At 46.4% G+C, this 25,114-nt stretch overlaps 2 protein-coding genes across 2 annotated transcripts; both read left to right on the top strand.

Moving 5' to 3' along the window:
- The first annotated feature begins 1,477 nt into the window (after positions 1-1,477).
- LOC135826460 (uncharacterized) lies at positions 1,478-14,603 on the top strand. The gene is made up of 8 exons (XM_065339070.1): positions 1,478-1,832; positions 2,039-2,110; positions 9,498-9,565; positions 10,635-10,717; positions 11,223-11,279; positions 11,865-11,912; positions 13,351-13,432; positions 13,601-14,603. Exons 1-8 carry the CDS (start codon positions 1,781-1,783, stop codon positions 13,685-13,687), a joined length of 549 nt encoding a protein of 182 aa, XP_065195142.1. The 5' UTR covers positions 1,478-1,780; the 3' UTR covers positions 13,688-14,603.
- A 1,022-nt stretch (positions 14,604-15,625) lies between these two features.
- On the top strand, positions 15,626-25,035 carry LOC135826606 (RING-box protein 2-like). Its single transcript, XM_065339212.1, has 3 exons — positions 15,626-16,047; positions 18,431-18,478; positions 23,688-25,035. Exons 1-3 carry the CDS (start codon positions 15,876-15,878, stop codon positions 23,804-23,806), a joined length of 339 nt encoding a protein of 112 aa, XP_065195284.1. The 5' UTR covers positions 15,626-15,875; the 3' UTR covers positions 23,807-25,035.
- The last annotated feature ends 79 nt before the right edge of the window (positions 25,036-25,114 follow it).

A 25,114-nucleotide genomic window follows, 5' to 3' on the forward strand; every position in this document is an offset into this window, starting at 1 on the left:
CAGGCTGAGATACTGGGTCTGTGTTGCATGCCTGTGGCGTCGCCGTGATGTTTGATGCATGACTTTGCGATGGAAAAGGCCGTGTGCAGGTCGCACTTGCATGTTTGGTAATACTGCTGGTGGCGGCGGCGGTGGTGTTGCTGGTGGTGTGGCACGCAGGGTGTGTGTGTATGTGTGTGCGCGCGCGTGCGTGTGCTCTGAAGGTCATGGCAGCTGAATCTTGCCCGAGAGTTGTTGGCTGCGTAAAGGGCAATTCAAGTTGATGCCGACTCGATCAGGCATGGCTTATGAGCTGACTTTGTACTGGCAGCGGGAAATTCGCCTATTGGACATGACCTTTGCAACGATCACGTGTCACGTAATAAATCAGGTGATGACTCCTGTAACTTAGTGTAAGCCTACAACTTAATGCATGTCAGGAGTAGATCTACCGGTACTCTTGCTGAGATCATATGAACACAATCATAATGCTTTCTGGCCTTAGTAAAAAAATAAGAAGACCGATAATAGGAGTGCGGGCAACAATTGGAGAGTGCGACAGTACATTGACTGCGTCATGTTAGAATAATAATAGCAATGCAAATGATGCTATGCACATGTCGGTAAGTACGCATACAATAGTCATGTACATTGTATCGATCTACTTGTAATTGTACCGGTAATAAAAGGTACTATTAGAAAAATTCTACAATCATGCATGGTCAGTTTTATGAATATTAATTTTGTAGGTGCTGGCTAGATCGTGGAGCATAGAAAAAATAAGGCAGGGATCGAACACAGCACAGGGAGTCGTCAAAATAAGCGACTGGCCTGAGCTCGTACCAGGAGTGCTGACGACTCCCTGTGTTCGAACAACAACAGTTACTACTACTCCATGCCATGCATGGTCCCGACTCCCTACAAAAAGTACAAGTAACTGGCTATGTAAAGTGTGTGTGTAGCGCAAGTAAGGTCAAGGTCAGCTAGCGCTAGCCTACACTACAGACTACAGTCCATTTCATAACTAGTATACCTGGTATACGCGTACCTAGGCAAAAACCGTTATGCCAGCACCACATACAATCTGTGATCACGTTGTGCATAATTTTTTCCAAATTGGGCGTCTGTTATCCAATCGTTTAGAAACTAGATGAGAGTAATTGTGGAGCGGTTCTGAGCAATATTCCGAAAACTATTCTCAAAAAGTTCCAGCCGAATTGGAAATATTTAAAAAACCCTACGCGTGTTTTGAAATGGACTGTAGGCGCAGAGTAACCATGGTAACAGTGTCAACCATGCATGGTCATGGTCAACAACAAGTAGGCAACAGTTACCAGGTTTACGCATGCAGACTCCGCACTGCACAGCATGCAAAGACCGCTACAGAGTTGAGTACGGTAGCTCTACTACGGTAGAGTCCGTACAACTCCAACTGTGAGTCCAACTCCAAGTACCGGATCACACGCACTCATGTACTCATGCGATCCGTGTGAACTCCAAAAATACTCCATCTCTCATCTGCTTGTTGACTTGTTTTGACTTGATCCAATCTTGATAGTCTTGCACCAAAACTTCTGATGCCACTTGCACTTGCTGCTGGAATTATTTTGAAATTGCTTGACCATCTTGTAGTCAAATGCACTGGAGAGAATTTATCCTAGTAGATGTTGCTCCGTTGTGATCTCGATATGTCCCGTGCCTGAAAGTTGAGTTACGGCTTCGCAGCGCTGCGTTGCAGCTGCTGCCCTTTCTCCACAATCATCAATTTTTGGTATTGTTGAGTATATTTACAAGTGGCGTTATGGCTCCTCCCAAAGTGCGTAAAGTTGCTCTGATGGGATTCAAGGCGGTTGGTAAGTCCTGGGTTTTGGGAGTGAAATGCACTGTACATGGCTGTACATGTGAGAGTAAAATGCATTGTTCAACCCATGATTACCGGTATTATTATTCATCTATCATTGCGAGTTATTCTGACTTGCAACTGTGTATGTGTGTGCGTGTGCGTGCGTGTGTGCGTGTGTGTTTTATTGTTGGGGACATGGGTTTATATTCGGTGCAGGCAAATCTTCCATCTCCATTCAATTTGTCGAGGGTCATTTTGTAGATTCTTACGATCCTACAATAGAAAATAGTAAGTACAGTATAGATTGTTTGAATTCTTGACAGTATTGTTGTTCAATTTCCTTGGAGACAAGAATGCAATTATTCTTAGAAGTAGGACTTTCTTCAGGCTCAACATTTTGAAAGTTTTCACTAGTATAAAAGTATAGGGCTTGAAAGTGCTACGTCACAGCATAGCAACAATTTCAAAAATTCAAAAATTGGATCCACTTGGATCCAGTTTTTGTATGGATCCAAGCACATTTCAAGCCGTCTTACTCACAGCAAGGTGATGTAACCAGTGAAACTGACTGATTTGGCTACTGGGGGCGGGGTTTCAACTGGTGGCGAAGTAAAAGTCACCCCTGCATACGACATGAGTGGGTTGCTATGCACCCACATACTGAGGCAATAGCAAAGTCACACCTTAGTGGATCCAAAATACTTGGTCCGGCTCATCGCAATTGTCGTTTATCTATCGCCACTAAGAACAGGAGTTTTGTGGCCGCTCTGTGAAATTTTGAATAGGCATAATGAGAAAGCATGATACATGAATACTGTCCGCCACAAGAAAAAAAATTCAGCCATGGAATCAGGTGAAGCGAGTCATAGAAGGGAAGCAAGGTAAGCAAAATGCACGAAATAAATCAGCGAAGGAGCGCGTTCTTGCATTCACACTCTTACAGGTCCAGAGTTCATTCAACTCTCCATCACTCCAGCTGCCGCCATTACATGACGAATGGTAGAGTACGTATGGCAGCAATGGGAAAGGAACAGTTGTGTGTCTGTCACTTCGGTGCTTGAAGGAACCGTGAGCAGTGTGACCTGTGTGTCACCACAGTGTGTTTCAACAGAGCCTTCGAATGAGGCATGAGGCACCTCTCCAGACCAGCTGTCATACGCTCCACTGGATACGCTGACGACGACTCTTGTAATGCTGCTGCCAGGTCCACGAAGGAACAAAAGGAACAACCAAAACGTCCCTTGCATGCGCGCATCGCATCAAAAAACACCTTTCTTCTTCAGCATGACGCTCATACTCCTCTGCCGTGCACGCGTGCCTGTCACGCTCTCCAGGATGTCAGTTGCCCCTGCTACAGTTCCGGTCTTCGGGTCGCTGCGTTTGGCTTTTGGCAACACAGACAGTGTATGGCCAGATTTCCACTTCCCAAAAAGTCGAACACATCGCGATTCAAAGCGCTAGTCGCGATCATTTTTTCTTTGGTGCCTCATTTGATCTTGCCATCACAACCTCCCAAGCAAAAGTAAGTTACATATCGTGATTGGACTGGGTTTTACCTGTCAAAAGTGCGTGGGAGATAGGCGACAATTGCGATGAGCCGGACCAAGTAGCAATCTGATGTCAACTTACTACTCCCTGGCCGTTTTGACGTCATCACTTTCAAGCCCTATTGTTGTTCTACAAAAAAATAATATAGTATTCATAAGTTTGAGGGATTTGAAAACGGGACAGTAACACAAAAGTGTGCAGTTTTGATCTATCAGGTTTGGGTGACTTCCCATGGGCACCAGCATTAGCACATAGAGTATGCCAATACAGTCGTCCCTCTCTAATCCGGCACCTTTTGCTACGGCGTTTTCTGCTGGATTAACGAGGGTGCTGGATTAAGAAATCCTGCCCTCTGACCCGGCCCTACCCAATTGCATGCATGTATCATATGTTGTATTATGTACGTCAAAACGCAGGGGTTTTCCGTGTCGACCCAAGTATTTGGTGCACGGCTTTATATTCTCAATTGTTCTCCGGGAATATACACAGTGATAAAGTGATAAAGTAAAACAGAGAACATGTTCACATGTAGTCTTGCACACACACGCACACGCACACACACACACACACACACCTGAAAATTGGCAGGACACTACCCCTTGCTAAAATAAGAAAGTATGGTTGACTGCCGTTGTCTCCTGGACAACATTGACCAGACTGGCCTAGCCTGGCCTGCAAGGAGTGCACCTGTACGGTACGCGATTTACGACTGCCGGATTATGAAATCAAACTACGTGCAGTTTGAGCGATTCGTTTCAAAAAGTCACTGCCGGAGGTGGAATTCAAGTGCCGGATTAAGATGTAGTATTGAACGAAAAAAATCGGTTTCGTCAGAAAGTGCACCGGTTGGCAAGGGTTCCTAGTCGGGATCCAAGACAAAAAAAAGTGTCTAAATCTGAAAGTGGTCTGCCACTAGAATCCGAGTAAAATCGAACTGTACAGGTGGAGAGAGTACCTGTTGTGGAGTCGAATGGTAGTTGTTGGCCCATCTAGATCGGGGAAGGAGCTCCGCGAGAGGCAATTTTAGTTCAGCTTCGTCGGTCACTTGAACTGCTCACGTTTCGTCTCGGGCCGATTCTGAGTTGCGTAGAGTACGCACATGACAACCAAATGCAGTCAAATTTGAAAACTCAAAGCGAGTGTCTGATCTGGTCGGCGACTTCACTTTGTTGTTGATCATGTTCTTGGTCAAGAAGTTTACTCTCGCTCTTGTAGAAGTAAAGCACAGGGACTTCGTAAGCCTAGCCTAGATATCGTTTGGTCCTTCCACTACCCACTCGCAATGGCAGCCAACAAACTACCCGTCGTGTCGTGTAGTTTGACGCCGCTTCGCGAGTGATCTCAAATGTTTTCTTGATTGGAATTTCGTTGATACGATCGATACGAGGGACACCTATCATTCTGCGAAGGTAAGCTTGGACCCTTTCCCTGCTTCTCTCTCAGGCACACACACCTTCAATAGCACTCGATTAAATTAGAGTTAGAGTAGAAATGATATAAACGCATTGTAGTCACTACTCAATCGAAAATGAAATAAATAAATACTACAACTGTAGTAAGGAAGACATGTCCAGTGCTGTGCAATTCATGGACAATATGCCCAGTTTAATATGTACATTGGAATAAAATGTAGGATGATAGCGTCATCGCTTTAGAAGCCAAGCTATGTACAAGCAGTTTATATACAATGTGTGAACAGGTTAGGTGTGTTGACAGCCATAGCCATAGCTCAGCATTTTTCCAGCAAACTTCCACAGCTTTGGCATAAACTGCTTGGTCGGCGGTGATGATACAATGTGGCTGATTCAGCTTCTTCGATGTGCGGAGGGACCGGACAACAAGCTCATAAACTGCTCATGGCTGTAGGCGATGCTGGGATGATCGGCAGGTAATCGACTGTTGTTGGTGTCCCTGGCGCGGTTGACTGGTTCATTTCAGCATTGAAGCCGGACCATGCGGGTACCAGTTGTGACTCGTCATCAGGTCTACCAAACTTCGGTGATACCGTCTGGTCTGCGCACAACAAGAACCAAATCAGGTCAATCGATGCCACAGTGAGAAATGGGTCCATCGAGCCTTGTGCATCAGGAACTGCATGGGCCATTGGAGGAGGTCTTGGTCTCGCACCGCAGTTGTATTCTAGGCTCGGAACTGCAGGTGGGGCAACACTTCGCGGTCGGCGTTGGTTACCTGGCTCGGCACGGCTCGTACTTTCTGGTGGACACGGATCGTCCTGGAAGGGCAGCGAGTGCTGGAGCACAATGCCGTTGGTGCAGTGTGTCGTCCCTTGGCCACTCAGAGTTTCCTCGTTGAGGTCGTTATTGTCCCAGCAGAAATGAACATTACCTCCATGCTGGGAAATGCCACGGGGTACTACAACACTGCTGGCTGCGGAACTTCCTGCTACTTCGAGAGAATACCCGGTTTCTACTTCTCGCAGCTTTGAATACGATATGCCATGGCCGAACTGGTTGAGAAGATCCACCATGTGCTTGCTCCTCGTGTGGTGGTGGACAGTAAGCGCCAAAGCTACGTGCTTTGGTGTCAGAATAAATCCACGAGTTGCAGCATACACAATATCCTCAGCAATTGCCAAAATCTTGCAATGGATGTCGGCAGGGACATGGACACGGGAGTCTGTCAGGTCACCAATGTCACACTTCTCAGGGCCGACAATGGTCATGGCAAGCACATTGTAGAGGATGTCTGGCACTGGCGCATTCTCATTTACGACATCACTGGCATGTGGCATGGTGGGTATTGTGGGCTGCTGATCACGGATGGCGTTGTTCAGAGCCATGGCTGTGTGGAAGGCATGTACCTTGCAGCTGCTATCAATAGCTGGAGGTGCATCTTCATCCGCCATATCATCTCCAGCATATTCGTCGGCGCACTGCTGGGCTGCCTCAGCCTTGGCTACTGCTGCACCAACTACTTGTAGCAGTTGTGATTCTGTCAAGGAGCTGCTTACAACGCTCTCGGGTGACAATGGACCAGGACGGACGAAGTTGATGCGTTTTCCAAAATGCTCCAACAGGCGCTTCTTCAGCAGCCATCGTCGGTATTGACTTGCAGCTCCGAGCTCTGCCAGCTTGGCGCTGTACTTGGACGTCAGGCTGTCCATTCGCATCGCTCGTATTTCTGTCTCACTGAAGAGCTCCTTCTCCATGCATACAGCCAGCCACTCAAAGGCTCTATCGTACACATTGTCGTCTGCAACTGCCGTCGTCTTCTTTGCCTCCAGTGCTGCCACCGTACTAGAATGAGTGTAGTTACGGTAGCAGCAGAAATGGTAGCATATGTCCGATGCTACACAATCGGGACTGCCCTCCTGGAGGGTAAGTAAAATCCGCTGGCCTGCTTCATCTCCATGTGCATTTGCTGCACGGATCAGGCTTTCGCCAGCGCGGAATTCTGAACAGAGGGTAAGCGGTTCAGCTTTCCGGTTCTTTTTTTGTTGTTTTTTTGTTGACATATTATACACAGAGTGATGTCGATGGTTGTCACTTTGCTTCGTGTCATAACACGCTTCTTGGGAGGTTCATCCTCACAGGCATCTGCGTCACCCACCTCCTCTGCGTCAACATTGCTGGCAAGGCCACCACTCTCCTCTCCCTCAAAACGACTCAGAGTCTTCTTGTGGGTGTAGGCTGCATAGCAGCGCCTATGGTACCAGCCACGCGGGGTGCTCTCATCCGTGCTACACTGCTCCTGGCAGAGAAAGGCCCATGTGCCGTCCTGGCGAATTTTGGCAGCAGATACCACTCGAGACCAGCTGGTGTTCGTGAAATTTACTTTCTCCTCCTTTTCGCTTCCTTCGATCTTCACACAGTGGCACAAACATGAGCTCCACGAAATTTCCGAAACCTGAGTACTGGCTGAAGCCACTAAATGCCCAACACTACCTGGACTTTGTGCACAGGAGGCACAATTCTCGTCTTCCTCCATGCTTACTCGCGTGGGAATGAAATTGAAAGACCTCGTGCTTCCTCAAATAAGTTCCCCGGCCAGCGTCGTCATTTTCTACGGCGTCGTCATTTTCTAAATTTTTCAAATGTTTGTCGTGGGTACGCAATGTGTGCATGCTCAAGCCATGCGCGTACGGACGCACGGCGAAAATAAATTTGCGACCTCCTTGAGAACGCTTGAGAAGGCTTGCGAAATCGTCGACGAAAACCCTGTCGCCGCTCGTCTCCTTCCCCGATTCAGAAGGGCCAACAAACAAAATTGACCTTCTATAACCATCACCTATCAGCCCTGAAAGCGGCAAATACTCGGAGTGAAGTGGCAGACCCAATTTTATTTTTGAGCTTCGGATCCTGTACTATCCAGATAAACAAGTGCCGGATTAGAGAGGGACGACTGTAGTACCAATAATAATTTTTTTTTTTTTTTAAACATTTCAACCTTGTTGATGGCTTGTCGACTCTTGTACAGGTACCATGTTTTACATCGACAATGCGGTGTATCATCAGCATGCATATTCTTATTTCTCATATTATTCTGTAGCATTAAAATATGGCCTTTTAGGCCCAATTTTCAAAAAATATCCCAGGGGACGACCCCCGGACCCCCTCTCACAATTTCGCCGCACCAATATTAAACTGCTTCCTACGCCCCTGTAGTGAGTTGCACACTCTGGTTGATGTACTCTTGGTAACATTGACCATATAGGGAGGGCGCAGTGTTGCTATGGAAATAAAGTGAAGCCTGTCTAAGCTGCTCAAGGGACCGTACAATTATGGTCCCCATGTTCAAGCGGTCTCCTTATCCAGGGGCATTTGACTTGATAACCTCCCTTGGTTCTAGAGTGCTGCTCGATGAAATCCAATGGAGTGAGGCAAGTACGCACCGGGCGCTGTGCGGCCCTAGACCTGTGAACACTGGATTACGAAATAGTGGAGGGCGCAAAGCTACAAACTTGACTGACATGGTCGGATTTCATTGAGCAGCACGTTCGTTGTAGTGGTCCTCATGGGACAGGTGTTTGCTCTATCAGAGTGGTCGCCTTGACAGGTTCTATTGTATTGAAAGTTCAGTCTGAAGTACCCTGGATATAACTTACTGTGTGCTGTGAAGTGTCCTGTACTATACATGTACATTCCAGTCAATCGACCGACCTTGCATATACAGTACCACGGCTTTAAAGTACAGATTCTCATGTCCCCTGGAGGTTCAGTCGACTCCTCATCATGAACATCAATATACAAGAGTATCAGTTCTTTATGGCCAAAATGAAATACACTCATGCTATACAAGCAATACATTAGGCCGAAACAAATAATGACCTTGTTTCCGGTCGGCCGACCGGGCCACTTTTTCCCAAATTCTGAAACTTTTTTTGGTCCCCAATGTATACAAACGGTGGCAATGCCATGTGTGCAAGTGCTCTCAACGAGTCATAACTCAGTCAAATCTCAACCAAATTCCACAATCGAAACACGTACAAGGTAGCAGAGATTCTCAGCTGTCGGCTCGAAAACGTCCGGGGTCGATACGAGCTAGAATAACGGAGCTGGAAGGACTCAAACTGTTTGCTTGATTTCTCGGGATGTACGAAAACAGGAATACACCACATGCTGTACAAGAACAGTGAGTCAGTCAACTTTGATATTGATCCTTGCCATGATATATGTACAAAGTACATGTGTAGGTGCTCTTGTCCATCAATACCACAACGATTGAGGAACCAAAAAAAGTTTCATTCCGGCCGACCGAGTCTCCTTTTTGAGGGGTTGCCGACCGGAAACAAGCCTATTTTTTGTTTTGGCCTTATACCTGGTGTGTTGCGGCCCTTGACTGCATGAGTGCACTTGGTTTATATGCCCCCCCCCCCCCCCCCCCTCTTTCTACGTGATACGGCTGTATTATGATATTTGCTACATGCGAGTCTGTTCTAAATGGAGTAGTCTGTATACTGTACCTTGTGTCATTGTATCCTTTTTGTGGTACTTGTAGAATGTATACTAGTATATGAAATGAACCATCTTGATGAGTCCGTATTCGTCTTCATTCGGTGGCATTTGTCGTATTTCATTGTCCACACTACTATGCTACAGCACTGTTGGTAGAACATGTCTAGAATAAGTCATTGTCTGTGCTTCATTTGCATCTACTCTGTACATAGCATTCACCAAGGCTGTCAAGCACAAAGGACATGATTTTACCATGGAGCTAGTCGACACAGCTGGACAGGTACCTTTCCTTGCCCTAATTAATTAATCCAGTATCTTATTCTTGTGTTCGGACGTGCGCGCACGTGTGTGTGTGTGTGTGCATGCACGCACGTATGCGTGCGGGGTGGACGTGTACATGGGCGTACGGGGTGTGCGTGTCTGCGCTGTATACTTGTGAGCCCATCGGAGTAACATTGTGCACATATGCCATAGGGTTCAGTCATTGCTTGGTAAACCCCCAAAGCCGCACCAATAATTTAATCTTGTGATTTTTGAAGCAATAAAATAAGGGCTTTTTGGGCCCAATTTTCCAAAACATTTCACGTGGCTGCACCAATGCAGAGTACCTTCCGACACCCCTGTGTAATAACTAATATCACTGTTGGGATGAAGTCACTGTTGGTTGATGACTGCTTCTGCTGATAGTGGGTACCCGTTTTGTTTTCATTTTCATTCCGGGGAGTGCTAGTAACCGAGGCCCATTTACACGAGGGTATTTTTTCATGATGGCTCACCGGCTTACATGGTACATGTACCATGGTTTGTTCTGCTGTGTCGCAATCGTGACACAGCATCATGGTTGCATGGTTTCATGACGAGGCTTGCTATGACAAGGCTGCAGTGTATACGCGTGAAAAAAAACTGGCGGAAATTGTCTTTATATTTCGCTGGCAATCCACTTGCCAGCATAGTATAAACACGGCCTGAAGTGCCTTTAGGGATATCACTAGAGCGTGCACTCTCTCTCACTTTCAATCTCTCACTCTCCCACTTACGCTTTGCATTGCTCTCTGTCTCTTTCTGTCTCTCTCTGTCTCCCTCTCTGTCGCTCTCGCTCTCTCTCTCTCTCTCTCTCTCTCTTTCTGTCTCTCTCTCTCTCTCTCTTTCTGTCTCTCTCTCTGTCTCTCTCTCTCTCTGTCTCTCTCTCTCCCCCCCCCCCCCCCCTCTCTCTCTCTCTTTCTCTCTCTGTCTCTCTCACTCACTCTCTCTCTCTCTCTCTCTCTCTCTCTCTCTCTCTCTCTCTCTCTCTCTCTCTCCCTCTCTCTCTCTCACTCACTCACTCACTCACTCACTCTCTCAATCTGTAGGATGAATACTCCATAGTACCAAATGCGTACACCGCTAATGTTCATGGCTATATCCTGGTCTACTCAGTCGCATCGGAAAAAAGGTCAGTGTCTGCTACTGTAGCTGGATTTTGAATACATGTACATGTAACCTCGCAATGCCTTATCTGTGCAGAGTGCTCAGTGCCTACGGTGCCAGAGCGTTTCCTTACTAAAACTAGTAGCAGCAACAACCTTCACGTTTTCCTGATTCTTGGCCATGTACATAAACTGTGGTGCCATGGAGCTGTACTGTAGCAAATTTCTTGTTGTTGCCTTTTCAGGGTATTTCGTAGGCAGTTCCTGACTTTCTTACGGGCATATGTTAACCTAGGAAGGACCGGAAGCTCAATGGGGCAGAGTTGGTTCAAGCTGGCGGCCATGCTGGTATAACCGAAACCTGTGTCCAGAGACGAACAGAATAATTATTCGGATAGACACTGATTATGTTGGAAGTGTGCTGTGTACTGCGATGCTGGAAAAAGTTGCTGTGATGATTGTTCTACATTCATCTCACATACCACTGTGCTTTTTGTGTGTTGTTTGCGCGTGTGCTCTTGCTACGCGCAGCTTTGAAATGGTCAGTGTTATCCGCGATAAAATCTTGGACAAGCTTGGCGTGGATACGTAAGTCTCTTTGTTTGTCGCCAAGGCAACACATTGATTTGAATTTCAGGGCTCTTACACGTAAGGGCCAAGTAATAGTTGGCAAGGGGAATCGTTTGGAGAATGGCACTTGGCAGCAACCACGGCAACTGTGACATGCTGTACTTTTACTGGTATCAGCACAACTTTAAATATGTATATGATTGTATTGTTGCAAGAGTACATGAAAACCAGAGTGTGCAGCTTGGGGCCTTTTCTGCTATGGGTGTCTGTCACGGCGGAATTTCGTAATTACATCATATTTGGCGCAGATCTGAGGCGGGAAATGGCGTAGTGCGTACAACTGAGCTGCAGTTGTGCATAAAGCGACCTGCTTGAATCCTGCTTGTACGCACTACATCACTAAAATGATGTAATCACGGAATTCCGCCGTGACAGCATCCCGTCCGAGCTGCACACTCTGGTTTTCATGTACTCTTGATTGTTGTAGTGTTTCTGTGATCTAGCCCTTTGCTAAAGTCCGTTTGTCTTTTTGTGACTTGCCAGCATAGTAATGTACATGACTTGTACTCATCTTCTTCTTTCTCATGTGCTTTCCCCCTGCAGTATTCCACTTGTTCTTGTTGGCAACAAATGTGACCTGCACCGTGAAAGGTGGGTCTAGCATTGCCATTGTTTGGTCTAACTTTGCTTTGGTTGAATTATTTTACCAGGGGATTGATTGCATGGTGTGAAACTCCGAGTTGCAAGCAAAACCCCATTCTGCCTTGTTTGTAAAGAGCTCTGCCCGTTAGGGTATCGACTCTTGCGAACTATGTGGGCAGAGAAATAATTCCGCTGGATATTTGGTGTAAATGAACCTTTTTTTTCCCTTTTCAACATCTTCAACTGATGAATAATAAATAAAGTTATGAATACCGTACAAGCCCATGTAACTGTTGCAGATATCACCGCACACAACTTAACCCGCATGTTAGAGTTTTAATGTGAATAGGGCTTGAAAGTGCTACGTCACAGCATAGCAACAATTTCAAAAATTCAAAAATTGGATCCACTTGGATCCAGTTTTTGTATGGATCCAAGCACATTTCAAGCCGTCTTACTCACAGCAAGGTGATGTAACCAGTGAAACTGACTGATTTGGCTAGTGGGGGCAGGGGTACAACTGATGGCGAAGTAAAAGTCACCCCTGCATACTACATGAGTGGGTTGCTATGCACCCACATACTGAGGCAATAGAGAGGTTCCGGGGTACGATTTTCCGTGCCAAAATCCGTATGGGCGCTACGGATTTTTTCCAGACGTGCTCCATACGATTTTTCGGCACGGAGAATCCGTGTGGACTGGCTTTCATACGAACCATGTTTCGTATGGAGATTTTGCGTCATCGGGTGCAGAAAGATTTTTCGCGTACAAATTTGGTACGAGAAACATCGATTTTCCGCGGGAAGTTTTGATTTCGGTACAAATTTTCAAAATAGAAAGGCATAGCGCGGGAATGTGACGTGTTTGCGATCGTAACCTAGGCAATGACGGCAAACACATACGTTCCGTACCCCGGAACTTTTCACTGCTCGAAAACGACGTCTAAAATATCCGTAGCGCCTCCACGGATTTCGGCACGAAAAATCGTACTCCGGAACCTCCCTATTAGCAAAGTCACACCTTAGTGGATCCAAAATAGAAATCTGATGTCAACTTACTACTCCCTGGCCGTTTTTGACGTCATCACTTTCAAGCCCTATACTATAGAGAGGTTGCGCACAACGAAACTTCGTAAGATTTTGACTGTCCGGGTTCGAGTAACGGAAGTTTCTACGAACTCCCTGTCTGGACTCTTCGCGGCCGCCGCGTCGACCCACTACGGAAAAGTGCACACGTGGTGCGCAACCTCACGTTTTACGAATATTCGTTGGCTTTTTTCGTTAAAAAATTTCGTTACGGCGCTACGAATTTTCGTTGTGCGCAACCTCTCTAATATCTTCCCAAGGTTCCCTTGTCTCCATTCCGATATTTGATGTGGTATATATTTTGCGCTGAGTTTGAGCTGAGCTCTGCGGCATTTATCCTAATGTTTGTTGTCCCACTGTAGGCTGATTAGCACGGAGAGAGGAAAGTCTTTGGCTGATAAGTGGAATGCTGCGTTTATTGAAGCATCTGCTAAGCACAACCATGTGAGTTTTGTCTACACTAAGCATGATATTCTATTTTCTAGAAGTTCCTACTAGAGTTTAGGAGGCGTCCGAATTTTACCAGTCTTTGATTTTGTCGGTAGCAACGCGACGTAGGAAGGGTTCTCTCTTTTAGTGACAGTTTGGTGTGCGTGTTGTTTGTTCAAACAGAGTGTTGATGAAATCTTCCAAACGGCCATCAAGGAAGTTGAGAAACGGTCCAATCCAGAAGAGCCGAATGACTGCATCATTCTGTGATGAATTGGCAGCACCGCGTTCTACTAGACGAATGGGGGTTAGGTGCATATTCTGCACACTGGCATGCATGGGTAGCCTTCCTTCTCTCTGTCCCTTTCTCTTTCCATCCGTCAGTGTGTCAAATTGTGTAGCAATTGGCCTATCCATCTCCTCTCTCTCTTTCTTTATAGTCGCTTTTCCTTTTTCTCCCTTCCTGGGTGTGCGCTGCCTTCTGGCGTGCATCGTGTAAATACTGGTTCTTGTTTGCTGTCCACACTGGCTCAATGTGCTTAATTGAGAAGAATAGCCGGTATGTACTGCTGGCCACTGTAGCATCCATTATACAGACACACACGGACACGCACAAACGCGCATACACACACATTCTCTCTCTGGCTTGACAATCCTCAGTTCGTTGATGAAGTAGGTGTTCCTGGATTTTTCTTTAGGCATGCGTTTGCTGTGTGCCCCTTTGATATGCACGTTAATGGTTTTACGGATGTTGGAGTTGACCCGCTTGAAAAATGCGTCCCGTTCTGCTGTTCTGATCATAAAATGTATTTGTTTTCTAGGCTGATCCTGGTGTCAGCCGGGATTACCAGCCAGAGCTGCTGCTACTGCTGCTAACCTCTGCTATGCTCACTGGCTCTGCCACTGCTGGTCATCATGTTGCTTGTATTGATTTGCTAGGCTGACGTTTTTACCGTACCCCTGCTGAAGGCTGGGTGCACTGCCTGTCCGTGTGTCTGTGTGTGTTTTTAACCAGCATCCTTGCTACCTCCCTGTCCATATGTTTGGTATTTGTAAAGAAATATTTTATCACTCCATACATGTCTTGAGTTACCGTCATCATCTTCATCATCGCTATCTAATCTCTTTTCTCAGTCATAACCGTTGCAACAGCAGTTTGTGAACCCACCAAAAGTTTTTCTTGGTCTACCGTTGTTCACAGTGGGGTATGTGTGCGTTTGCTCTTGTCAGCATCAAGTACTACATGTACATCATGTACATTTATGTCTAGACCAGAACCCTATGTATTATCGCAACCATGCAGTTTCAGGGAGCCGTGTACTCCGCCTGCCTGGCCTAGCTGGTAGCTGGTCACACCCGACAATGCTGCATGGTTGTGCATGCCCTGTTTGCCGCACATAAGAATACAATCACGCAGCCACCAGTTGCTTGTGCTAAGTACTTTAAGTAATAGCAAGAATACATGGGTTATGTACTCTTGCCGTCTTGGGGTTAGGTACTCTTGGTAATAGCAAGAGTGCATAATCCATGGACTTTTGCATTGGCAATACAATCATGTACTTCGAAGTAGCAAGATGTAATAGTGTAGATGGCTGCGCTTTTGTCTCTGAACTGAAGCTGTGATCGTACTTTTATGTACAACAGTGTCACAGTACAGAGTAAATCTAAAAGCCCACACTTTAGTGACCACACCATCAACAGCATCAAATTCAAATAAATTATTGCTTTGACTCAATAAAATACCACTGCACTTTTCCATGTAGCACTGCACTTTCTCAAAAGCCAATAAATGCTGTCACTATAAAGGCCAAGTGATGCTAACGCGGATCCCGCGAATATTATATTATTATATATAAAGGCCAATCATGAAAATACTGTTTATAAAATACTCCTTTTTAGGGAAAGTGAAGGTCAACATAATTATTATGTAGTAGCCTCAGGATTTATTGCAATTACATACCAGTTATAAAAAAAAACTCGGTTTTTATACTGGCAATAAATCCTTCGGCTCTCGTACATTAATAATAATATAATCAAGAGTAGATAAACAAACACACAAAAAACTGTTTATCTACTCATGATTACATGTATAATCAAGAGTACATAACCCCCCGGGGTTATGTACTCTTGGTATAATACAATTGCCTCAGGATAATGACGTCAGTTGCGCCTCGAACGACGTCATTCTAATTCTAGACACATCAATAATCCAGAACACAGTCAATCAGTGTGAATACTAGTATTCGATCGATGGAATTATTGTTATTGTCTCCTTATGTCATTGTTACATGACTGTATTGACGTAACTCGTTGAGCACAGCTATTATCACAGTACAGTACTAGTACACTGCATATATTTCTTGCTGCGTGTTCCAGAGTTCTTGTAGCTGTGTCAGACCTCAGAAATAGGATTGATTTTCTCCAATACAAGCACAGAACACCATCGTTTTTCCCTGCCATGGCCGAACCAAGTCAGCCATCTAATCCAAGCGAAGAATCGCAATCAGCTAGTGCTGTCCCGAAAGCACCCAGCAAACCTCTATTTCAAGTCAAGAAGTGGAGCGGTGTAGCCATGTGGTCGTGGGACGTAGAATCTGAGACTTGTGCTATTTGTCGAGTTGGTATTATGGGTGAGTTTTCCATGTGCAGTTTTACGAAATATTTAGTTGGAGCAATTGACCAATTTCGAGTACATGTACAACACTATACTCCAAGCAGTCATGCAGCTGCATTTCAAAAATAGGCAAATAAGTCACATACACAGCCTTCACCTCCAGTCCAGCAGTCCAGTCTATACCTCTGTGTGTGTGTGTATGTGTGAGTGTGTGTGTGTGGGTGCGTGCGCATGCATGTGTGTGTGTGTGTGTGTGTGTGTGTGTGTGTGTGTGTGTGTGTATGTGTGTGTATGTGTGCGTGCATGCATGCATGTGTGTGTGTGTGTGTGTGTGTGCATGTGTGTGTGTGGTGGTAGTGTGTGGGTGTACGTGTCCCAGCACAAGTTGCTATGGCTTCAGCCGTAGCATTGCAGCTTCGCTATTATCGCCTCTGGCGATGGGCGTCAAAAGGTGTACGTGTACACTCATTTCTCTCTTATCCGGGCAGTCTGGGACCGAGCGCTAGCAGTGCACTGACTGTAACTTTGAAATGTCAGTAACTCTGCAATCATGGCTGGTAGCTTGGCTTACAGCTCGTAGCTATACTGATGAGGCCTATATGGCCGAAACAGCTTGCTGTCTACAGCAGTGGGTAACTCTGAATCACGTACATATTGATAAGGAAGGGCTAGAGTAGAGATCTGGCATATGACATCACTATTTCAACACCTTTGCAAAAGTAACTAAGGATTATGTACTGTCTACTCCCAGTAAGTCACACGCTCAGTCCTGCAGACAGAATTGTGTGACTTGTCATGAGTGCATGGCTTACAAATACTGTCTTTGCCAAAGTGAGCGACTGATCGTGAGTGTGCGACTTATAGCGCGAGAAGGCTGTACAAGTTGCTGGCAGGTTGGGAGGTTCACATCAGATTGTAGTACAGTTTTTTAAAAGTGTGATTTAACAGTAGCAGTACAGGAGAACATTGAAGTTAGTTGTCACGTGTGTGCAATGCATGTAGTTACATCACATTAGCACAATCGTGTACAATGTACAATGCACATAGCATGCACAGCTCTCATGCCGTTTGGATCTTGCGCAATTGACAGTGCTAAGAGTACGAGGCTAGCTGTTGCATGTCATGGGCATATCACTCCACACTGAACCAGTGCCAGCCGCAATCAGCACGCATGCGCGGTTGGTCGTCCCACTCGTCACTAAACCGTTGTCGGTCACACCATGCATGTACATGTACAATAATGCATTATGTGTACAGTAACACAGTCATGTAATTGTTGGAGATGTCCCATAGCATGCATGTACAGTTGTGCTCGGTGTTATCCGACCCAAAGTGCACATTATTTGGCGCCCTCAGCTTGCACGGCCCTTGATGCCATGGAAGTGGTACGAATGCGGCTAGATGTACACATGTATGAACATAGCGATGCACTAGTACTGTAATCAGAACTGGTCCGGGGCACCAGTTTTGCACCTTGGGTCTGATGTCAGTGAGCTCAACTGTACATGCGCATCACATGTGTAGTATTGGTGTTGAATACGCCTCTCTAGCCTCTCTAGCTCTTATACGGGCAATCACAGAACATGATATCACTGGCCTGACACAACAACTAAAGAAAAAGCAAAACAAAACAAACAAAAATTTTAAGTAAAAATAAAATAAAACTTGACAATCTTGACAATCTGCACACAGTGACAATGTGGTGTTGGTGTACATGTAGGTGGTGGCTTCTTCCTGTCCACTGGTATAGTTGTTACTGAGTATGCTCCCCTGCATTGGCCTGATAGGCGTGATAGACCTGATAGGCCTGATAGGCTGGTACCATGCTGGTGCTGTGCTGGTGCTGTACTTAGCACTTTCATGTGTTAGCTTGTCGATGTGTTGACGATGATGTACGTTTGTCCTTCAATTTCTCTCCTTCTCTCCCTGGAACAGTCTAGTAGTAGTGGTACTACATTCCTGTCTAGAACTATCTCTCTCTGTGAAGTCCCACTTCCTCACAAATGCATATGACCACTAATTTTCACACTCTTTGCTAACTTAGTTAGTTCCTTGAATATAGTCTTTGCCTCGAGATGTGAGCTTTCTTTTCTGGCAATGGGACCCTTGCCTGAATTTTGATTTTTGCTACTCTTTCTGATACTCCGTTCTTCCCAATCCAGTGTTCGTATGTAGCTGAGAGAACATAGTGCTATGGACTATTGCATTGGAACAAATTCACTCGTTGTAGCCTTCCCACTCTTTCCCTTTCCTTGTCAATTTGCAGTCCTCATCATTCAGCCAATGTACATCAGTTTGTGACCTACGACTGGTTTGTAGACGCTAGTACATGTACATCAGAAACTCATGTACGATATGCCATGTGCATCTGTGTTGTGTTTACCTTCTGCTGTCTGTAGATGCGTGTGCGAGATGTCATACGGACAGCAAGGTAGAGACCTGTGTGGGTAAGTTAGCCGTAGACATCACCCCCATTGCTTCCATCTCTCTTTCTGTCTTTCTCTTTGTCTCTCTGTCTCTTTGTCTCTGTCTCTTTGTCTCTGTCTCTCTTTCTCTCTCCTTCTCTCCCACCTCTCTCTCTCTCTCTCTCTCTCTCTCTCTCTCTCTCTCTCTCTCTCTCTCTCTCTCTCTCTCTCTCTCTCTCTCTCTCTCTCTCTCTCTCTCTCTCTCTCTCTCTCTCTCTCTCTCTCTCTCTCTCTCTCTCTCTCTCTCTCTCTCTCTCTCTCTCTCTCTCTCTCTCTCTCTCTCTCTCTCTCTCTCTCTGTCTCTCTCTCTCTCTCTCTCTCTCTCTCTCTCTCTCTCTCTCTCTCTCTCTCTCTCTCTCTCTCTCTCTCTCTCTCTCTCTCTCTTTATTGTCTGCCTGTTTGTAACCCCATTCCTGGTTTGCTGTGGATGTGTAAGCAGCTACTTTTATGTACGCTGTGTGTTGTTGGAGTGATATGGAGATAGTTGTAAGGGTGGTAACTGGATAACTGGGCATACACTAGTACCTAATGTGAACTGTTCATAATGCTGCCACTGTACTACCTGTGTGCAGTCTGTACAGGTAACTTGGTGAATGATGACCTCAGCAATTGGAGCAGTTTGCCCAAAGCCCTCGCCCCCCCCCCCCCCTTCACTCACATTCTTAGAACGAACGCTGCTATTACAGGCTGTCTGAAGCAACAATTTTCAGACAACCGCTTTTCTGTGTCTAGAGTAGGGGTGAAACGGTTCAGGTTACGAGGTAAGGAACCGGTTTTGGAACTGCCAGCTCAAAATAATCGGGTACCCGTTCCGTGAAATTTCGAACCGAAACTCGAAAAATCTCGTTCTCGTACAAATACTTGTACACATCAAGTCTATTCAAGATTTAAATGTCTTACCTTACGATCACCGCCCTTCCAAAGGGTTCTCCTGGTCATTACCTTCTTCGCACATGGACTCTCCGGTGTCTCGTTCTTGATCGTAAAAATGATTTCTCAAAAATAATTGTCACAAACGCATTTTGTCGGTCTGGAGAAAAGAGTGCATGGAACCGATACCCGAACCTTGGAAAACTATGCTGGCATTAGGGTACCCGAACATGAAAAACATGGAACCGTTTCACCCCTAGTCTAGAGCCCTAAATCGTTTTGTTAGTAGCGTACTGAGTACATATAGCTTATTTTCTATTCTAGCTGGGGATGGGGAGAAGATGTCAACACTACTGGTCTACAGTACTGCAGGGCGCCGAAGACCGGCCAGGCTATAGCCAGGCTAGGATCTCACTAATTTTTAAGAGCGCTCTACAGTCCATTTCAAAACTATAGACGCGTACCTAGGCAAAAACCGTTATGCCAGCATCTATACCACATAAAATCGGTGATCACTTTGTGCATAAAATTTTCCAAATTGGGCGTCTGTTATCCAATCGTTTAGAAACTATATGAGAGTAATTGTGGAGTGGACCTGAGCAATATTCCGAAAACTATTCTCAAAAAGTTCCAGCCAAATTTGAAATATTTCAATAACCCTACGCGTCTATAGTTTTGAAATGGACTGTAGGCTGAATTTTTGCAGATAAGAACGGAAATTGTAATTTACAGTATAATGTACACTCAAACTTTGCATGAATACATGTCGGTTTGGATGATACATTTCCGTACTGCATGCTATTAAAGTCAAAACATGTGAACTGGACGGTGTGCGTATGCGTTACCATGCACCGTCCATGTGCCGGTATAAGCATGTACGGTCCCAAGTTAAACGTTCGTACATACAATGATATGTACAAGTCATGTACATGCACGACTGTAGATCTACCATTGAATAAGAACGAAACGGCTTTGATCACGAAAACTAAGAACGGGCTAGGCTAGAACCCTAGAGTACTATAGATCATGATGTTACCTTATCATCAGGTGCAGTGTTGCTTTAGGAAAAGGGCATGTACGTGTACTAGGGGAAACTGCAGAACTGCTGCCATCAGTTCCAGTCTAGGAGTGCTGTTGACAGCAGGTGGATCGACTTTGATCTTGAATGCATGCATGTGGGTATGTGGGTATTCGGTCCATGATTGTCTTGTGCACGTAGTGCGTCGCTCCCACCTGTGACTCAGTAACAGTGTGTACTTGAACTAGCATGTACTAGTGCATGCTAGGCAGCATACTCCTTTTCCTTCAGATCCCAATAGAGCTTCCTGTTCACACTCGTTGTGACTGAGTCGAATCCAATCTCAGCCCACCCCTTTCGACTGACATCAGGGTGAAATGCTTCTTGCCACGGATCGCGGATAATGTTCACCATATCCGATGTTGCCAAGCGGGGTGGTTGGCCGTCCATCACCTTCTTCACCAGAAGGTCAGACTTTGCTTGCTTGGCTTTCCGCTTGAATAGTGGATAGTTAGCGACGTCTGCCACCTGAGAAACATGGCTGGTGTGCAGCACTCTTAGCTGAAGAGTGGCACCAACCTCTTCCGCAGCCTGCACCATTGGAAGCGTAGTATGTGCCCCGTAGCCATCGCAGAGCCCGTATGCCGTCTTGGCAGGCATGGGGCAACCACTTCCTTGAGCCAGAGTGGAGCCAACTCATAGCTAGATCTGCCAGAAGAGTGGGGGTACAACTGGCAAGGTCAGCCCCTTGCCAGTCTTGGGGTCAACAATGGTTGATCTAGGTGGATCAGCTGCACAGGATCAGCTGCACACTCTTCCCTGGAGGTGTCACACAGCCAGGCAAGAAGTCACTGGTCATGAATGACCCTCCAGTCAGTGTTCAGCGAATGTTGGACTTGTTGGTGACGCATTCACCGGAATCGTCAGCATCAACCGTCATGGTCTTTTCTGTGGGCCCCTTTCCGTCGTCTGTCTGGTCCAGGGTGAAGTCTGTCTGGTCCCACTCGAAAACCAGGTCTGGGTCAGTGATGTGGAACATTACATCGTAGGGCTTCTTCTCGTCAAAGGATACATTCTCGACTGCAATACCGCAGCTCATCATGCCTTCTTCGACGACATCGTACCGAGCCTTGAGATGGTCGGCAGTGGCCCAGCGTGCTCGGTCCATCTCCAGGTGAGTTTGGTTTTTCAGCTTGATTCCCCAGCGCTTGCGGAATGAGTAATTTCAACTCTGGCGCACTTCTTTGTCCTTAAAGGAGTCAGCCAAGGGCGTGCCCTTTATCATATAGTTGGCTGCACCAAGAAGTAGTGACTTTCCTGCCTTCAGCTTCAGTGCCCGCAGCTTTTGCACGAACATTGCCAGCTGATGCTCGTACCGGTACGGAATCTTGGTGTTTGTGCCACACTTCACCGGTGTGATGACCAACGGAGTAGCTTCGACTAAGAAACGACCATGCTGTGGCGGGGTCCCAAACATAGAGTAGACGGCCAGGTTTCACTGCAGAGCCAGGGACCGAGGCTGGCGGTCCCGTTTCTCGACTGGTGTTGGCAGCCGGGCCGGCAGTGGAGGGTGCGGTCTCCAAATCTGCGATGGTAGAGGCACAGGCCGTCACGACGAGGGCTGGAGTCCCGTGACGATGGCCGGCTACCATGGCGACTGCTCGGATGAGAGCGAGATAATTGCTGTACAGATGCAGTTAAATTGGCGATCTGGCTGCGCAGATCGTGCAGCTCGGATCTGGGAACATTGGCAGCGGGTGCGCTGGCAACCGGAGCAGCAGCAACATTTGCAGTGGAGTGTGGGGCTGAAACCTCTAGGATTCCGTCGGCCATGTCGTCAATCTTGTCTTAAGACATGGAATCGCCGGAGGAAGCCAATGCCATCTGCACCCCGGCGGGCAAACGCTGGATAAACAATTCCCGGAGCAGACTAGCATCGATGTCTGCACTGCCCAAGAGCTGCTGCATACAACGAAGCAACTGGCTGGGCTGGCGGTCACCAAGGACCTCTTCTGTGAGGAGGCGATGAAGACGTTGCTGCTGGGACTGCTGAGTTCGGCGGACTAGCATATCACGCAGCTGCTCATAGGGACGATCATCAGGGGGAGATATAATCATGTCCCTTATTTCAATTGCGTACTCCGGTTCTAGGGCACCAATCACGTTCTGAAACTTCGTCAGCTGCCGTGTAATCTTGCGAGTGGCGAAGACTGCTTCAGCTTGCGCGAACCACAGCTGGGGGTCTTTGGGCCAGAAAGGGGACAGTTTGATGGTCATACTGGACTGCTGCGTTACAGGCTGGTCCAGTGGCACATCAGCCGGTTGGATGGGGCGCAGTTTATCCAAGAGGTTACTGCGGCCACGACTCACGGGTACGTTGGTGTCGGTTGTAGTTTGGTCGCCAGTGGCTGCATCGACAGCTTGCTGCGCAGAGTCCGTAGGCATAGACATAAGGGCTAACGGGTATACGTGGGCACGGAGCGGTACTGTAGGCGTGTAACAGTTACTTGTCGGGGGTCACCAATTTGGAGGTCGGGGAAACCGAATCATTAATGTGTGCCTCTAATCCACACAAGTTTACAGAAAAACACTCGATTTTTAATGATAGGATTCTCCCATATCCCATACAATCAGCTGAGTAAGTATGATGCCAAAGTAACTGCCTGTTAACCACAGAAAAGCAGCATCGTGCATGACAGAGGAACCAAACAACTAGTCATCTGCATACATGTAAACTCTCTAGCCATCGGTTGAAGAGAGAGGCCTCAGCTCAGTAAAAAGGCCTCCCGAAGGAACCGGATCCAATGGGCAGCTAAAAACGTAGCATGCATACTGTGTGTATAACTAGCAAGGTCAAAAGATCAAAATAATGAGCCGTACGCATGTACGTGGAAAATGCCATATAATGCGTATACGTGAGCCAAATACATGAATGTAACACATGTAAACAAATTATGCAAAGAAAAGAAGTAGATAAAGTGATGGAAAACGATAGGGTTTATGGAAGAAAACGACTAAACCTAGAAAAACCAGTAGGTACGCTACATGTACACTCTAGTGGTTGTTTTGTACATGTACACTCTAGATAGGGTGTGTTCTGAACTTCTTGTTCTTGTCATGAGCAGCTTATTTTCTTTCTCACGTTGCTACTCTTGTCTTGTTGTTGTTGTTCTTGTTGTTGTTGTTTTTTAATTCTTCATTCTCACAATGGCACCATCGCCAATAAGAGATCGTTGTTGTTGCTGCTGCTGCTGTCGCTGCTGCTGTTCTCGCTGTTGCTGCTATTGCTGTTGCTGTGTACAGTTGTATGGGGAGAATGCAACCATGCTTTCCACAACTGCTGCATGTCACTCTGGGTCGTCAAGAACAACCGCTGTCCTCTTTGCCAGTCGGATTGGGCCGTACAGCGCATTGGCCGGTAACCAGCCGTGCCTGTATGGGACCGGTGGTCCGATGCCCTTGCTATGCATGGGTGCTATGTGATACTACGTGATGTTGATGGAATATGCCGGGGCCTTCGACTCGTACAGTGCCACGTTCTGAGTACCGGCTGCAGCCTTTGCGGCGTAATCAACCTGTGTTTCACTCGAACACTGACAAAGCAACCAAAATACATTTGTACGTCCTGGACTGGTGGATGCTCTGTGTAGTATGACGGACAGTTGGACAGTGTGTGACATTGTCGGCACGGTGTACAGGCAACCAGCGTACTCGCTGTGTGTTTGCCCGGGTAAACCCCGTGTGTCCGTTACTACACTTACCCGTGCGTCCGTTGCTGTCTCTCCAACGCGTTTACACCTTCCGTCCCTTGAACATATCGCTGTGTATCCCTTCTGCTCCTGGTGATCATCAAAAATGGCTGTAGATACACTATACAGACATTAGATAGCTGTAGTGGTGGAACACTGTCTTTGAGCCGTATTGCAGCCTGTACGTGTCCACCAGACCTGCTAGGAATTCTCTTTCTTTTGAAAGTGTAGGTCGTGCTCATACTCTGCAGGTCCTCGCTACCTTCTCTCATGTAATAACGTTGCAGTGCATGCCCGTCAGGTCTAACGGAACTTACATCTTACTTCAGCTGTATTTTGTATTGATGCGGCAGTTTCTTACTTCCAGCATTACCGCCCGCAACACTCGTTGTGCGTACTTGCCAAGACATGTACTTCAAAGTATTGTGAAGTACACTTGCTGGTGCTAATGCCTGCTCCTTGTGATAGGAACAGAGACCCGGGCTGGTCACGTTTTTAACATTCCCAATCAATCGAAACATGTGAAATGAATATATTGTCCTCATTAGTTTGTCCTTCATCAGCACCAGAAAGTTTAATAGCTGGATGTTATTGTTTTTCTTGTAGTCGGGGCTGATCCCGTTTCTTATTCCGCTTTATATCATTTCAATTGCTGCAAATAAAGAGCTGGTTTTTTTGCCTGTGAATTGCAGTTTATTCGATGTCCTATTTTTTTTACCAATGTGTCTCTTTTGTTTGCTACATATACCCTGCCTGTCTGTTTTGCTTATAACTATAAGCCCACTTGCCGTTATAAGCCCACTTGTATGATGTTGTTGTTGTTGTTGCTACTGCTAGTTCACTGTCATTGAATGGCATTTTTACTGTAACACATAAAACATAATAAATTATGTCCACGCTCACTTTGCCCACCACTGTCAGTTTACGTTGTTTACATGCTGATCAGAGATACACACACACCACACACAGAACTGGCACTGG

This window comes from Sycon ciliatum, chromosome 1 (genome assembly GCF_964019385.1).
Source record: "Sycon ciliatum chromosome 1, ocSycCili1.1, whole genome shotgun sequence".
In the NCBI taxonomy this organism is placed as follows: domain Eukaryota; kingdom Metazoa; phylum Porifera; class Calcarea; order Leucosolenida; family Sycettidae; genus Sycon; species Sycon ciliatum.

Bases quoted from the DNA above. Each gene is read 5' to 3' on its own strand.
- LOC135826460 (XM_065339070.1), top strand. From the start codon at position 1,781: ATGGCTCCTCCCAAAGTGCGTAAAGTTGCTCTGATGGGATTCAAGGCG. The intron at 1,833-2,038 runs GTAAGTCCTGGG...TATTCGGTGCAG, and splicing joins GATGGGATTCAAGGCGGTTG to GCAAATCTTCCATCTCCATT. The intron at 11,913-13,350 runs GTGGGTCTAGCA...GTCCCACTGTAG, and splicing joins TGTGACCTGCACCGTGAAAG to GCTGATTAGCACGGAGAGAG.
- LOC135826606 (XM_065339212.1), top strand. From the start codon at position 15,876: ATGGCCGAACCAAGTCAGCCATCTAATCCAAGCGAAGAATCGCAATCA. The intron at 16,048-18,430 runs GTGAGTTTTCCA...TGCTGTCTGTAG, and splicing joins TTGTCGAGTTGGTATTATGG to ATGCGTGTGCGAGATGTCAT. The intron at 18,479-23,687 runs GTAAGTTAGCCG...TGCTGTGTACAG, and splicing joins CAAGGTAGAGACCTGTGTGG to TTGTATGGGGAGAATGCAAC.